This window comes from Protomyctophum bolini, assembly GCF_963924005.1.
Source record: "Protomyctophum bolini genome assembly, chromosome: 16".
In the NCBI taxonomy this organism is placed as follows: domain Eukaryota; kingdom Metazoa; phylum Chordata; class Actinopteri; order Myctophiformes; family Myctophidae; genus Protomyctophum; species Protomyctophum bolini.
The window spans coordinates 21,611,719-21,628,352 of NC_137877.1; the positions used below are offsets into that span (position 1 = coordinate 21,611,719).

Sequence of the window (16,634 nt, forward strand, 5' to 3'; positions counted from 1 at the left end):
AAACTGGGCTCAGTTTGGTTCATCTGCCTGTGTGTGTGTGTGTGTGTGTGTGTGTGTGTGTGTGTGTGTGTGTGTGTGTGTGTGTGTGTGTGTGTGTGTGTGTGTGTGTGTGTGTGTGTGTGTGTGTGTGTGTGTGTGTGTGTGTGTGTGTGTGTGTGTGTGTGTGTGTGTGTGTGTGTGTGTGTGTGTGTGGTGTGTGGGTGTGTGTGTGTGTGCGTGTGCGTGCGTGCGCACGCCGGGGGCACTGGCAAGCAGGTCCAGTTGAGGTGAATCAGGTATTGGGGGTTTGTGTTTGTTAAGGAGCCTAATGGCAGAGGGGATGAAACTGGCACTGCTCGATGCAGTGTATCTCCTACCCGAGGGCAGGACCTTGAAGCAGGTGCTGAGGTTATGAGTTGTGTCTCTCGCAATCTTTCCTGCTTTCTTCGCTGTCCTCTGGTCGTAGAGATGCTGAAGGGCAGAGCACTGCATCCCACAGAGTTTAGACCCCACGTGGGTTACCCTCCGCAGCTTAGCCTTGTAGGACTCTGAGAGCCCTCCATACCAAGCCAGGAAAGAAAAGGTAAGGAGGCTCTCTATATGGCAGATGTAAAAGCTGCAGAGGATGGGGGGGGGGGGGCAACATCCATGTATCTCAGCCTCCGTAGGAGGTAGACCCGCTGCTGCCACTTTGCGGAGATGGCCTGTGTGTTGTCATTAAAGGTCAACCCACTGTCAATAGTGGTCCCGAGATACTTGTAGCTGCCGACCCTTTCCACCACCTCCCCACCGAGTGTCAGCTGCGGAATAGGGTCGAGGTCGTCCCTCCTCCTTGGTCTTCTTCACATCAGCTGAAGGTAGTGCTCCTCACACCACTGGTGAAGCTTCTTTGCTTCCTCCTCAAAGTGGGCAGGGCTGTTCGAGGTGTCGACCAGAGCAGTATCGTCTGCGAACTTCACGGCCATGCTCGCACTGTCCGAGCCCCTCAGGTTGTTGGTATAGGGCGAGAACAGGACTGGGGAAATCACTGTCCCCTGGGGGGCACCGGTAGATGTAATCAAGACTGAAGAGGAGGAGGTGTTGACCTTAACAAACTGCTCCCTCTTGAGGAGGAAGTCCATTATCCAGAGGATCATGTGTGGATCCACCTGGAGCTCTTTCAGCTTAGTGCAGAGGATGTGGGGCTGCATACAGTTGAAGGCAGAGGAAAAGTCTAGAAACAGGATCCTGGCGTATGCCTGTGACGTCTCCAATTGACTGTATAGGTGGTGTTTAATACAGTTATCACTGCATCCTCCACTGATCGGTTTGGCCTATAGGCAAACTGCAATGGGTCCAGAGTGGAGCTGACTTGTGTGAGGATGCGTGGTAGCACTAGTCTCTCCAAGCAAGAATCGGCCTCAGTCCAAAATAGTTAAGCCCCTATTTTCCCAACCTATTTTCCACACAAAAAAAAATCAATGTTCAAGATTATTTAAAAAATAACCAATCCACAAACCTGACGAGATGCGTTTAAGCTTGGCAGTTTAAAAAAAATGTTTTTAAACGCTATAATGACCTGGCCAAAAACAGGGGACGCCAGGTTTAATTAAAATGTTTTTTTCCCCCCATTTTCATTGTTTCCCCTTTTTTACTTGGGTTCAAGGTGCTGCTCTGGCAATAAGGTCAGAAGGAGTGTCCAGTCAAAGCCTTGTCCCGTGTGAAGAGGTGGACACGCCATGGCCAGGCTCTCACACAAAGCACATATGTCACAGAGGGTCCGCTCTCTGAACCCTATAAGCCCTGCTCCGGCCCACCACCTCTGGCCCACCACCCCTCCCCATTTGGGAGAAATTACTGTAACTAAGTACATTTACTCAAGTACTGTACTTAAAGCTGCACTATGTAACTTTCCTCTATACCCCGGATTTGAACCCTGTTTCCTGGGCTGACAGTTATTTCTTGTTGTTTTACCATTGAGCTAACAGAGCCTGCCTGCCTGCTTGCAACCCTCTTTTTACAAGCTCATCAACAGTCCGACAACAAAGGGGTTTGACCCAGAAACTTGTCACCTAATCATGTCAAGATGCCACCCTCTTGGTCGAAGGGTCACCATGGGTCACTGCAGCGGGGTCCCATTGGGGTCAGAGATTAATACGCTTGTTGACCACTGCTCTCTTTTCTTGTGACATCATCGAGACAGAGAGAGAGACCTTTTTCCTTTTCTTGTCATTGTCTCGCTGGTGTCCGCCCGCCTGTCGGCTCTTGTCTCATTGAATTGATGATGAGAAAGAACTTAGAGAAGTGGTGGATCGAGCTGCCAAAATGGCCGATCTACAAGCTCACAGCTGCTGAAAAGCTGATCAAGCTCCCAACGTGTCACAAAGTGATGCGTGATGGAGGGGAACTGGTTGGAATTACGTGTTCCTTCCACGCGCTACGTCCTACCGGGGAAACTCCCCCCTGTCAGGTGATAAGAAGCGGTCTGCTCAATCCTCACATTCCTCATGCATTGAAGGAAGCATGCATGAGCTCAGTTCGGGGCTCTCCCCAAGTTGGCAGATATACCTTTATACTCTCAAGAGTATAAAGGTAAAAAGGCCCATTTGGTTACCAACTCTCCATCATTTAGCTGGGGACCACCTGGACCACTGGTTGAAAACCACTGCTCTATGGACACTCAAGCCGCGTCTTGCTGACGATGTCCGCGAGGATCTGGCAAACGGCCGTGTGTACACTACACAAGCAGGATGGCCAGGACGAAAAGAGCAGCCATTTTATGGCGTAGCATTTGGTGAATGTTTAATGAGGCCGTGTGCATGGCACTTCCAAGCCAGCGGACATGAGGCATTCTGACAGTCACATTATTACTGCAGGACTCCAGCCTAGCTCTCCCTCTGTGCCCTGCACCCCTCCACCTATAATAATAATAATAATAAAACTTTATTTGTATAGCACCTTTCATGACATGAAATGCAGCTCAAAGTGCTTTACAGAACAATGGAGAATAAAAGAAAAGCAAGGCAACGACATTAAAAAACAAGCAGTAATACAATACAGTGAGGACATGAATAAAAAAATAAAAAAAGATCAATTAAAAGCAATGTTGTAGAAGTGAGAATCCTCTCCTCTCATCTCTGTTGCTCTTACTCATTCTTAATTATTGTTCTCTTTCTGTGTTGTCATGTTGGCTTCAGAAGCTTTTAGAAAGGTTCGTGTGTGGTTATGTATGTTTTTTAATGTAACCGTTTCTATGTTCCTGTAAGTTTTTGTTTTGTTATTTATTTTGTATTTAATTTTTCGAAACACATTTTTGCCTACACCTCTTTTGTGTAACGTGCTATGTAAACACATTTAACGTGACTCTCTTCCCTTCTCTCTCTCTCTCTCTCTCTCTCTCTCTCTGCAGTCGCTCTGAAGAGCCATCATCCCCGTTACGGAGTGGCTTCCATCTGCAGTAACGATGACAAGGACAAAGCCACCGGATCGGCAGACAGTTGGCTGCCCGAAGGCGAACTCTTGCTCCAGGTCGGCATTATAGCATATCCCATAACTAACCTGGCCTGACCGGCCCAAGCTTTCCACACCCCCTCAGTCTGTCCAGATTCGTGTATATACTGTAGAGCGTTGCAGTCCCCGTTGAATTTCCCATTAATTTTGCCATAGACCAGCAAGTGGCCCGCACACTGCCACTAGCTGGTTCAAGAGCTTATATTTATAGTCAATGTGCAACGTTTGGGTCTTGCGACCTTCCTCATAGGCTCGGTGCCTGAGAAATGGTAGTGTTGTATGATGGCACCAGGAAATAGCCGATAAGCTTGCAGATCGGATGGAAATAGCCGATCCATTAGCTTGCAACGCGTGGCATCCGCGAAAAAGGAAAACCTGTCTGTATGTCTGTCTGTCTGTCTTTAGTTTTCCCAATTAATTTCCGTTGTTATGTTGGAGGCTTCTTCAGTAAAGGATCACCCAAGTGTTTACCAAAGGCTGCAAGCAATTACGACTAAACTGTATTGATTTCATCTGTGTCTCTATACTCTCTGGAAGCGGTCTGCTGTTTATATCTTTTTTAAATGTTTCCACCATATGTCCAAAACTGTTACTTTTTAGGATTCCAATTTAAAAAAAATCCACAAATCGCAGATTGACAAGCTCAAAACGTAGATCTGCTATTTTTGATGAGTTAATTTGTGAAATAACACAATTTAAAATCTAGGAGGTTTTTGCCCGACAGCAGTGATATTACCTGGATGGCAATACAGGATACTTGTAACAGAGTATTTGTACATTGTGGTACTTAAGTAAAATAATGGGAACTACTTCTTCCAGCACTTCTGTTTGGACAGGATGAGTCAGTTCAAATGTAGGATAAACATGAGCTCCGTGAAGGACATGGGTTTATCTGAAGGAGAGCACATGTCTAAATATGAGTCCATCTAACAGGAAATCTGGCTGTATTTAAAGCAATGACCGGTCTTTTCAAGACCACGAATGTTTTTCATGGACCTCTCTCCACTCCCGATTGATCTCATGGCCCTTTCAAGAAAACATTTGTCTCCCTCTCTAGTTAATAGCTTTTTCCCTCCCAACTGTCAGATTCCAGGAAGACAGACATTCCCACACAGTGTGTGTGTGTGTGTGTGTGTGTGTGTGTGTGTGTGTGTGTGTGTGTGTGTGTGTGTGTGTGTGTGTGTGTGTGTGTGTGTGTGTGTGTGTGTGTGTGTGTGTGTGTGTGTGTGTGTGTGTGTGTGTGTGTGTGTGTGTGTGTGTGTGTGTGTGTGTGTGTGTGTGTGTGTGTGTGTGTGTGTGTGTGTGTGGTCTTAAAATGCTTAAACAATATCCAAAATTACAAATTTTCACATTGTCGTAGCCTATAGTTGTTTATTCTTTGCTTGTTTTCATAGACCTGGTTGCTTATTTCTCCCATGAAATGTGGCAACACTGCTGCTGAATCTCTTTGGGATCGGCCTGAGTCATTGATTTTCCAGTCCAGTTCCTCCCAATGTGCTCCATACTGGCATTCCAGAGCACTGCACCCCACCCCCACCCTGTCTACCAAGGACATTATTATTATTATTACCCTTATTAAGCTTATTATTATTATTATTATTATTATAATAACTTGCACTGTACTGTAAAAGTACTGTGGTCGGCTGCGTATGTATGGTATAGGCCTGTCCTCTGTGATCTCTAATTGGCTGTTGATGGTGACGTAATTAAGATATGTTTCAAGGATGGGTTGGATGGGTAAAAGGTACTGCGATCGGTGCAGTGAGATCGGCGATCGTACTGCGGTCGGCTGGGTACGTAGGCGTGTCCTCGGTGGTCCCTTATTGGTTGTTGATGTTGACGTAACTAAGAGGTTTCAAGTTGGGAGGGTAAAAGGTACTGCGATCGGCTTGGTAAGTATGTGGGTCGTGTTGTTCACGAGGTTACAAAGTTGGTATAAGGTCGGTAGAGGGTATGTTAGTGTATGTTGGGATTAGAATGGCATTATTGGTTGTTGATGGTGACGTAGCTAGGGTACGTTTCAAGCTTGGTATAAGCTGATTAGTTATGTCACCATCAACAAATGTAGTATCTACAGTATTATCTCTCTAAAGTTTTTTTAAACTGTTGTAGCAAAAGAATAGTATTTTGTATTAATGTCGGATTTCTTTAAAAGTTTGTTGTTTTCGTGGGCACGGCCCTGTGAATTGGGCACGGTCCTGTGCGCGTGCTCGTTTTGTGACTCACCAGACCTGGATTCTGTTTAGCCTTTTTTTTACGCTTGCGTTGTCACGCCCCTCTTGAGCAGACCTGTAGCAGTTGATCCAGGCAACAACGTGTGCGTTCCTCACTTCCCGTTTGAAAGGCCTTTTAGAGGGGCTGAGAGTATGTTTGTAGAAGTCGGCAGTACTTGCGCGCAAGTAGGCCATTTATGGCCTACTTGTGTGCATGGCGCAAGTTGGCAGCTCGATGGAGTGCATTTCTAGTTATTATTTCCGCCACAGGTCGCATTTACTATGAAATTGCACCTTTCCTGTCAGTCACTCATTATCCCCATACATGGGAATGCCCCCAAATATGAAATCAAACCCTGTACACTCAAGAGAATGTCCACGCTACCACCCTAAGATCTCCATATATGGAGCTGACCTGTTCGGACATTCCATATGTTGATCTGACCTCATCAAACCCTGTACACTCAAGACATGCTCCTTATATGGCCAGTACAGACCCCCCCCATGCCAAAGCGCCAGCTCGCCCAGCAGTCTGCCGTCAACAAGGCGGATGCGTGCATGCGACCTCACCCCCCAAGGGCGAGGTCTTGCTGGTTATTATTATTAGCATGATCTACAGGTTCAGTTTATTAGATTAGATTCATATCATTAGATTCATATCATTAGATTCATATCATCAGCGTTGGGCAGAAACCTCTTATCTCCATATTTATGAATGTTTTTGTTTTTCCATAAATGAACGCCCGAACATACTAACTACAGTGTCATACCAAAGCATCAAAAGTATACCAGATCTACAGTCTCGAAACACAGCGAGAGAGAGAGAGAGAGAGGGAAACCCAGAAAAGGAATATCAGGAATTAAAAAATGTATAGGCTATAGTGTTTCACAGTGTTGATTTCGTTGACTAAAACTATGTCGAAAAATGTTCGAGTACGTTTTTTTTACAGACGAAAACCAAATGGAAACTAAATGAAAATTAAGCTATGATGACTAAGAGTAAATATATTGATAATTTCGTCAACAAATAAAAACTAGACTAAAATGTTAGGAAGGGACTAGTGGACAAGAGATCCAGTACAAGTAAAAGACACAAGTCATTTTACACTTGGTTGCATGCTGAAAATAGCAGCAGTGGTGAGCTTGTAGATCGTCAGCTATCTGGCACTAGAGAGATGCAGAGTAATTTTCACCCAGCTCATACTGTATTAACCAAAGGAAAATAGCAGACACAGGTTTTCCACTCTCTCTTTTTTCTTGTTTTTCTCTTTCTTAAATTCTAAACTTTAGAACAGTAATTCTCTGCCTTTGGAATCCCAAGGAACCCCAGTGTTACATCGTTGCTGCATGTCGGGCAGAAATGTGTGACCATGACATTTAAACTGTTGTAGTGAAATGTGTGACCATGACATTTCAGGTAGCTGTTGTGGTGAAATGTGTGACCAAACTGACCATGACATTTCAGGTAGCTGTTGTGGTGAAATGTGTGACCCTGACATTTTAGCACACAGGAAGTAGGCTACAGGGGAGATGATTGGAGCTGAATGGATGATTATTGTTGTAAAGAACAACATGGCATATCCACGCCTAAACGCATCTTTCAAACAGATCAAACATTCTGTGACCTTGTCAGATAATGTGTTTGTACATGCCTGTTTGCATTTGTTTAGTGTGTGTGTGTGTGTGTGTGTGTGTGTGTGTGTGTGTGTGTGTGTGTGTGTGTGCGTGTGTGTGTGTGCGCACGCAAGTGCGTAGTTTTGTGTGCAGTGGGCTGGAAAGGCAGACCAGCTGTTTCCATCTGAAGAGGAACAAAGGGAATAATAATCCATCTCTCATATCCATGACATTATTTTGGTGTCTCATCCTCTTATCCAATCAAAAAATTCTCAGTGTTAAGTGTTTTTCTTTTTACCACAGCATGACTGCAGGGAGTACTAGTCGAAGTGGGTCAGTCTGTTTTTGGGCTGAAATTTACCCACTAGTCGTACATTTCAGTACTCCACTACGATTATTTGAAAACTTTAGTTTATTGTTACTTTGGAGATTTTGATTATTACTACCGGTATAAAAGACCTCCAGACCTACTTTGGCAATTTTAAAATAGCCAAGCGTGTAGATTTCAAGCAAGCTTTCAAAGGATATTTATAAATGTTATTAAATTAATATGACACCCGATAGACTTAACGACCTAACCTAAATGTTAGTCAGTCAAAAGTGGACAACAACTCGCTTGGTTTCAACATCAAGGTCTCTCTCTCTCTCTCTCTCTCTCTCTCTCTCTCTCTCTCTCACTTTGCATGCAGTACATTGCTCAATGTTCATGACTCCAAGTGACGTATGCGGATGTGCCTTTTAGATCAGACTGTAGGTCTGTTTGTGGGGGTGATGTGTCACATACTTGACCTACCGGTAGACTACCACAGTACTGTGGTAAAGTTCTACAGTTAGGCTACTGACAAGTTCAGATGCAAATAATAACATAAAAATAAAATGTATGATAGGCTATTTCATATACCGGTAATATCAAATCAGAACAGTGCAATACTGCAGTGCTTCAACGGGAGGGGGAGAGAGAGAGAGGGAGAGAGGGAGAGGGAGAGAGGGAGAGAGGGAGAGAGGGAGAGGGAGAGAGAGAGAGAGAGAGAGAGAGAGAGAGAGAGAGAGAGAGACGTAACGCGCGTGTGAGAGAGAGAGAGAGACGTGTTAGAGAGAACGTCTGAGAGAGAGAGAGAGGGTGCGTTCGGAAATAGCGCACTGAGCCCACTGTGCACCAGGCTGCAAAACCCCCCCTGCGCTCATCGATCTGCCGTTTATCGAACCAACGTTCGTTGCATGAAGGGCAGACCTCCTGAAGTTAACTTTGTTGTTGTATTGTGTGCGAGCCGAGCAGCGCGGCCACGACATCTGGACAGTGGACGCTGACGTGACAGGCAGGCACAGCCAGCCAGAGCAGCGAAAGTAACAGATACGGCACTTGAAAAAAAAAAAGCACAAAAAACCCTGGCTCATAAAAGGAGGCCGGAATTTATTACTTAATTCAACCCCATCACTGGTGATTAATAGGGGCCCGGTAATTAATAGAAAGGAGGCGTTTACTGGAGGATTTACGGTATATGAGTTCATGAACTCGTGCTACAGCCATCAGCTGTTTCATTGAGATTCGTCCATGGGCACAGGGACTCTCAGCACACATTAGTCGTTGCTGTTATTTATTCATCAAGTTATTCTTTTTTTAAATACCACACACTGTTCATGTTCATACTTTTTTTTTTCAATTAACATTTTTATTCATTTTCTTATTTGACAAAGGTATTTATACAACAATTATTCACATATTTTCCCCCCATACACACAAATGCACAAATGGCAGAGAAAATATTGAAATTAAATATTTAAAGAAATTATCAATAAGATATGCCCATGAATACACACATTTAAACCTAAGGGTACGCTAAATGTAATCATTTCCTAAACCCAAGCTCAGCACTATCGGATTTCAGTTACCATTCCCAAACACTTTCCCTCGTATTTGTTCCCACGTAAAAACAGGTATTATCGACATGGATTGAATATTTTCCTCCCCGGGGGACACATGCACGTTCCCAGTTATAGCTTACTGTATATTATAATTTTAAACTAAATGAAGCATAGGCAACATGTGAGGTGTGAGTGGGATTGAAATGTTGTTAATCGATATTTAAAAGACAATGCTGTTCCCGCTGCGCGGGGGAGAAGGTGTCACAGCGTGTGAAACCCCTAGGGGAGACAGTGACAGGAAAGAAAAGGTCAATTTTATCTCAAGGCCTTTTGAAGTGTTCTGTGCGGTAGTTGGTCTTACGGTCATGCGAGTGCTAAGCAGCAAGCTATATTATGCTTCAACTAATTTGATTTTTGGTAGGACAAAGTTACTGCAAAGATGAAACGGAATTCTGTTACATAATGTATGAATGTATAAATGCATTCGAAAATGATGTGAATCAACTGTCATGCTCAACATAATGGTTACAAAATATATATATTTTCATTTTTCATTGCCAGGTCACATGTACAATAACAAATGAAAGTCCTTCATGGCATGCTGGGCACAATATACGCTGTAAGTGCATTGCTGGAATTCGGCGGAAGTACTGTAGCAGGATTGTGGCGGAAGTACTGCTCATGGAAATCTGTTTACATTCTCTGTGTATGAAACAAGTGTCGACAAATATCGTATCCGGGGGAAATATGTCTGACGGATGTTCCTGCCCGACATTTCCGGCTAAGCACTCTCTGCCTTATATTGTGACCAGGCTTTTCTCTTCGCAGATGCGCAAGACTGGGACAGAGGCTAGGTTTGTGGTGGTGGTTTCTGTTTGTGTTGCAGACTGTTAACAGGTTTGTGGTGGTGGTTGTGTTTGTGTTGCAGACTGTTAACAGGTTTGTGGTGGTGGTTGTGTTTGTGTTGCAGGCTCTTAACGGCTTTGTGATGGTCATCACTGCAGACGGGACCATCTTCTACTGCTCTCACACCATCCAGGACTACCTGGGATTCCACCAGGTAATTCTGTAAATCAACGCTCTACTTGATCACACTACACTACAGCATCTCACAAAAGCGTCAAAGGTGGCAGATCTACAAGCACGAAACACGAAGCGAAATAAGTTAAACAACACATTTTTATAGATCTGCTACTTTTAGCTATTTTTGAATTTGAATTCTGTAAAGTAACAGTAACCCGACAGAGACGATGTTTAGAAATGCAGCTGAAAGTGCTGTGTACACTGTACAGTCCAATAAAAGAGAGAATTAAAACCAGTTAAAATACGTCAGCAAAGTGCTGAACAATACAACTAGCAGAGGAGCAATAAATTAAGATCTCGATCTTTGATTGTTTGTGATAGAATCACCTCATAAGATACTCATTTAATGCTAGGATGAAAAGATGCGGTTTCAGCTGACGCCTAAAAAGATGTCAGAATTTTCCGACAGAAGCTAATCTAATATTTATACTTAAACATTTCTCTCTGCTCTCTTCACACCTCTCCTCTCCTCCCCTCTCAGACTGATGTGATGCATCAGAGTGTGTATGAGCTGGTTCACACAGAAGACCAACAGGAGCTGAGGAGAAACCTGCACTGGGCTTTGAACCCTCCACCTGCCACCTTAGCTGCCTTGGCCCAAGAATCCCCCCAAGGTGACGTGCTCTACTACAGGTGGTCCTGGACCCCCCCCTAGGGGGTCCTCAGAGTAACTACAGCAGGGCCGCCAAATCTTTGAGTGATGGGGAACAGTAGCCGGAAATAGCAGATCTTCAAGCTCACAGTGCCTCTATACAGTTGCTATTTTCTGACAGTTGGTGTGTAGAGGGGGAAAAAGAGCACCACCGAATCCAACAATAGCAAAGATAGTGTGTGAACAAACAAACAAACAAACACAAGTACTAAGTACATCTATGTAAAGTGCTTTGGATAAAGGCACTATATACACAAATATATACAAAAATATAAATTAACACAACACTGATGCTGTAAAATAAGTCTATGAAACTTTCTATGAATATATAAATCTGCTATTTATTTATTTTAAATGCGTGTGTGCATGTGGTCTGTCTGTCTGTCTGTCTGTCTGTCTGGCTGTCTGTATGGCTGGCTGGCTGTGTATCTGTATAGGTCATCGCTGTCGGACAGACATCTACATCTATACATATTCAATTCATACCCTACTTGATAATACAACAGCGTCACACAAAAGCATCAAAAGTAGCAGATACCTTGTAGATCTGCTTGCTTTTTAAATTTGAATCCTGAAAAGTAACAGTTTTGGAGGTAATGAATGAGGTTTCCACCCGACAGAGTGTATGTGCAGCACTGCACTGGGTCTCAGAGACTCCATCTTTATACTCAGACTGTTTGACAAGCCAACATCACTCAACAGTTTTACAGGGTTAAGCAGTGCGGGACACAGGCCATGGTCACATGATCCTCTAATCTATGCTTTGGCTTAACGAGGTGAAATGGTCACAGATCTGTGTGTGCTGTTGACTGTAAGATACTTAGGTCATGTGTGTTTTGATTTAAGGCCTATATTATTATTATTACTAGTTGAGAACGATGCAACTTGGGAAACTAATAATACCCGTTGTCAACTTGTGGCAATCAATTGGCTGAGGCAAAGGCTGGAAATTGCACAGGTGAGGGGACATTGGCTCATTAGGTCCACTGGCAGAGCCTGACCAGAGCTTTTTGTGGTGGTTCTGGAGAACCGTGGGGCCGACCGACTCATTCATTCCGAACAGAGATTCATACCCAACTGTTTACATGGAACCTGAATACAGGTATTCCTATTGTTTACATGACCAAAGCATTCATTCGGAATATAACTTTGGACTATATGGCCAACCCATAACCGTTATCCCTTAAGAAATGAATAACCAACAAACACTAACAGTTATTATCTGATAAAATTTAATAAAAATATATTTTGAAGCAGTCCCTGCAACCACACATGACCTCCACCCAAAACAACACAACAAAAACACACAGCATGAAGCCGGTGAGAGAAGTGGTGTTTGGGAAAGTTTTTCCCAAGAGATTAAAGAATGATAATGAGGTTACATAACGTCGGATGGTCTAAAAGGATATATATGCTATATGCTGCCTTCCAAAGGCAATTCGTTTTCATGATTGCACAGTGCGCTCAGTGCGCTATTTCCGAACGCGCCCAGACTGTCACGGGTCCGTCGAAATTCGACGGACCCATGACAGTCTGGGCGCGTTCGACGGTCGAATGGAAGCCCATTTTAAAGGACACTTAAAGCTAAAAGCGCAACTGGCTAGTTGAGTTTGCGTGTGGCTCTTACGAGTCCGACCTACTGTTGGACTGCACTCGTCAGTCACCACAGAATTTGATAATTACGTGCCACTATTGACGAGGAGTGCACGTTAATTCATCCGTCAGTCAGCCATTACACAGAATTTGACCGACAGACCGACAGACACAGACAATTCCTAGTAGGTAAACTCAACGATGCGGTGGAGGCTTGGTGACTACTGGGAAAGTGTGCATGTGTTCAGAAAGTGTGCATGTGTTCAGTGTTTAAAATGGTGATCTATACAGATTCAACCGGTATATACCACCCCTCCAGACTGGAATGAAAACTCATTCGGAATGGGATATTCTATTCCAATTGAGGTGTTTACATGAGCATTTTTATTCTGATGACTGGAATGAATCCATTCATTCCAAATACATTTCTGCATGTAAATGGGGCCTGTACTGCCAGCTGTGGTGTTTACCGGGATCTGCCTATGTGTTCATGGAGATATGGATGTTTTTGTTACTTCTTGTGACATTCTTTGTTCTTGCATGGTCACTCGAGAGGGATTAGAGAGAGGTGTTTATACCTCCTGGAGAATGGCTTATGAGACTAGTATCTGCTAACCTCCTCAGAGTGAGACCAGTATGGTATTGTCTCTGTCAGGTAGAGACTAATCTCTCGAGACGGATTCAGAGAAGAGAATGCTTTGTGTCGCATTTCGAGATTGTAGATCTGCTACTTTTAATGGTTTTGTGTGACGCTGTAGGGCATTCATTTATGGTTGTTAAAATATGGAGTCAAGAGGTTTCTGTCCGACAGCAACAATATACTGGCTGGGGTGGGGTCTGGGGTGAAGTACCTGTCATTAATGGCATGCCTGTGTTACTGCAGGAACGAGCCGATAGGCAAATTCCGTAAGCATGCAGAAGTTCACTAATCTCAACAGCAGAATCTGTCAGCATCGTTGCCCTAAACATGTAGCCTAGACCTAGTGTTGTTGTTAGTCAGAATTAACAGAAGCCCTGGGAAGAAGTGGACTAAGAAAGTGGAGGAGCCGAACAAAGTTGCTATTTCTACACAAAAAGAGGTGGTGCCCCCAAAGGAAAAAACAAAGAAAAAAGGAAACATCCGAATCTAGGCCTATCTTTTGTGTCTCAGATCTGAAAGTTGACTGCGCTGCAAAGTCTGTTCCCATGTTCCCTCAGTAAACATCCAGCATATCTTCCCTAATCCTGCATCACTTTTCCACCATAGTAACTACATAGCTCTGCCTCTGCACTGCCATCTTATACTTATGATGCAGAAATGTTATTGCTGCATCAAAATTACTCTCAATGGGAACCTTGCTACTCTTTCCACTGTTATTCCAGTTAGTTAGGACTTCAGGGGAAGTAAGTATCCTTCTCCCTCTTACACACTGCAGTATATAGCTGTGTCATTTTAGGCTCCAAAATTCTTGCTACTGGCTTATATCTCCATTCAACTTCTCTGTCGCTAATTTGGTTTAACAGCCTGTTTATTTGGTGATCTGTCAGAGTTTGGTTTCCACCAGTATTTGGTTTTCAGTTTGCCTCGCACAAGTTTCCCATGAGATAATTGTGGCCACGATAATCCTGTGTGCATAAACATTTCCATCCAATTTTTCCGTTGGTGTAACCGCCTTCTTCAATGATTTTGTCCAATTAGTTAAATGTTCCCATTACCAAACCTAGAATCTGTCCAATCACAAGCTCTTGTTAACACATTACTGTAAGCAAGGAAATACTTTGTTATTTTGGGTCAATGTATTAATTAATTTATTACGTAGCCCTGTAATATGCGGGATAATTGCCAAGCGGTCATTGTTGAGAAATAAACACCTTCAGGGTGATTATGCAACTCCGCTATACGTCGGACGTCGGTGCATAATCACGCTGTTGGGTTTTATTTCTCAACAATTATCCCTTGCATAAAACACTTAAATATAGCAAAAAAAGAAAAAGCTGATCTACATCGTTACAACATGTTCCAAGCTTGTAGATGTGCTATTCTTTCCTACTTTTGGGTGACACTCTTGTATTATGAAGTAGCATCATACAAGAACAACTTAATCACTATATGGTTGAGTTGAGTTTTTACTGAAAATGGGTACATTGTCGATCTGCTATTTTCTGCTAAAGCTTTCCCCACAATACAGATGCTGGGGTTTAAGTGGTTATGGAAAAAAGAAAAACATAAAATGTTTAAATATGGAGATGAAGGTTTCTGCCGGACAGTGATAATATATTTCTTTGACCTTACAGAAATTGAAGTGGAGCACAGCAGCACATCAGTAGTTACCTACCACCCTGAGCAGCTTCCCCCTGAGAACTCCTCCTTCCTGGAGAGGAACTTTGTCTGTCGCTTCCGCTGTCTCCTGGACAACTCCTCTGGCTTCCTGGTAAGACCCTGACCCTCTCCTGAAGGGTTGAGTGAGTGAGTGAGTGAGTGAGTGAGTGAGTGAGTGAGTGAGTGAGTGAGTGAGTGAGTGAGTGCACTCTTAAAATATCATCTTTTCACTGTCTTTTCCCAAGGCTTTGACCCTGCAGGGCAGGCTGAAGTTCCTGCATGGGCAGAACCAACGACATGACAACGGGGGCAAGGCCCCGCCACAGCTGGCCCTGTTCACCATCGCCACTCCTCTACAGCCACCGTCCATCCTGGAGATCAGGACCAAGAACATGATCTTCAGAACCAAACACAAGCTGGACTTCACGCCCATGGCCTGCGATGCAAAGTAATGCTATCGTCAAATACAGTTATATGCTAGACATAGTGCTGGGTGATATCTTTTTGGTTATTGCCTAGCCTGTTTTGCTCTGGTTATGCTGAAAGACAGAGAGGGTGATATCTGATAATCCATTGGGCTGATAACAGATACGACACGTCGTTGGCCAGCCAGTGCAGCCAAACGTGCCACTGTGCTGTACTGTGGCACCTGGAGTGGCCTAACTGGAACGAAACTAGCATGTCACGGCTGCCATAGTTATTTTCTCATTGTCTAAGTAAGGGTATGGGTTTTCATGGTTGACTCTCTGTTTAGTCTTGGAAGCCAAACCGTTGCCTCCCACAATTTTCAAATGCTTCCATTCCATCATACAGTCTAGAGCAACGGAAGCTCAAGCGATAAAGCAGATTTGACGCCTCCTCCTTCTTGCTACCGTTTTGTCTTTACAGTCGCGCAAATTTGTCCCAATATAAATAAAAATCTGAAAATTAAATCAATAAAATGTAAAGATATTATTAAAATATATGTTTGTGGCCGGCTTAGCAGTCTGGGCACCTTGGCTGGTAATCTAGCATGGCAGTGTGTCGCTCGTTCGAGTCCCGATCCTGACAAACTTTGCTGTGTCTTTGCTCTCCTCTGTTTCCTGAAAAACTTACTTTGTATTAATAAAGGCACAAAGTTCACATACAGACAAATGCTTCCTGTCTCGCCTTCCAGGAGGTGTAGTTCCAGACTCTACGTACTGTAGCATTCTGAGATTGTGGAATAGTTGTCTAGTTCATACTGCATTGTAGGACGTGTCACTCGCCCAAAAGCATGGGCTTAACCTCTCGCAAACAACCAATGCCTGGGCAATATTAAAGCAATACTAAAGCTGCAATCTGTAACTTTATGTCCTACCAGGATCCTAACCCACATCCCACGTTGATGTGGCTAGTTCATAATAGAAGTTGTTAAAAACTGGGATAACCCATGCCAGCACTACCACCAATAGATGTACCTGTCTATCTATAGAAGAGCAGGGAGACCAAATTCAGCCATTCAAGTTGTGTAATAGCTAATATTTACTGTGAGCTAATGTGTATAACTGTTTTTCTGTGTGCTTGTGAACGTCATTCATTTAGATGATAAAGATTTGTGATGAAGCATTTGCTTTAGTGTGTCCTTTATGATCTGGACACCAAATAATGGTTATTTTCTTTTCTTTTCCAGGGGGAAGATAGTCCTGGGCTACACCGAGGCTGAGCTCCGTGTGCGTGGGTCTGGATACCAGTTCATCCACGCAGCAGACATGTTGTACTGTGCCGAGAACCATGTCAGAAGTGAGTCACGCCTCAGTCGAAAACGCTCAACCACTTGAACCTCAGGCATCCCATCCAAATTCTGGGGGAACATTAGCCCCCCAAAATG

General features: G+C 43.8%; 1 protein-coding gene across 1 annotated transcript in view; it reads left to right on the forward strand.

Moving 5' to 3' along the window:
• The window catches only part of ahr1b (aryl hydrocarbon receptor 1b), a 51,247-nt gene that overhangs the window by 26,205 nt on the left and 8,408 nt on the right, over nucleotides 1-16,634 (forward strand). The window contains exons 3-8 of the mRNA XM_080785866.1: nucleotides 3,368-3,486; nucleotides 10,129-10,218; nucleotides 10,723-10,855; nucleotides 14,761-14,897; nucleotides 15,031-15,233; nucleotides 16,437-16,546. Of these exons, the coding sequence (XP_080641992.1) occupies nucleotides 3,368-3,486; nucleotides 10,129-10,218; nucleotides 10,723-10,855; nucleotides 14,761-14,897; nucleotides 15,031-15,233; nucleotides 16,437-16,546 (792 nt within the window). The remainder of the gene's footprint in view (nucleotides 1-3,367; nucleotides 3,487-10,128; nucleotides 10,219-10,722; nucleotides 10,856-14,760; nucleotides 14,898-15,030; nucleotides 15,234-16,436; nucleotides 16,547-16,634) is intronic.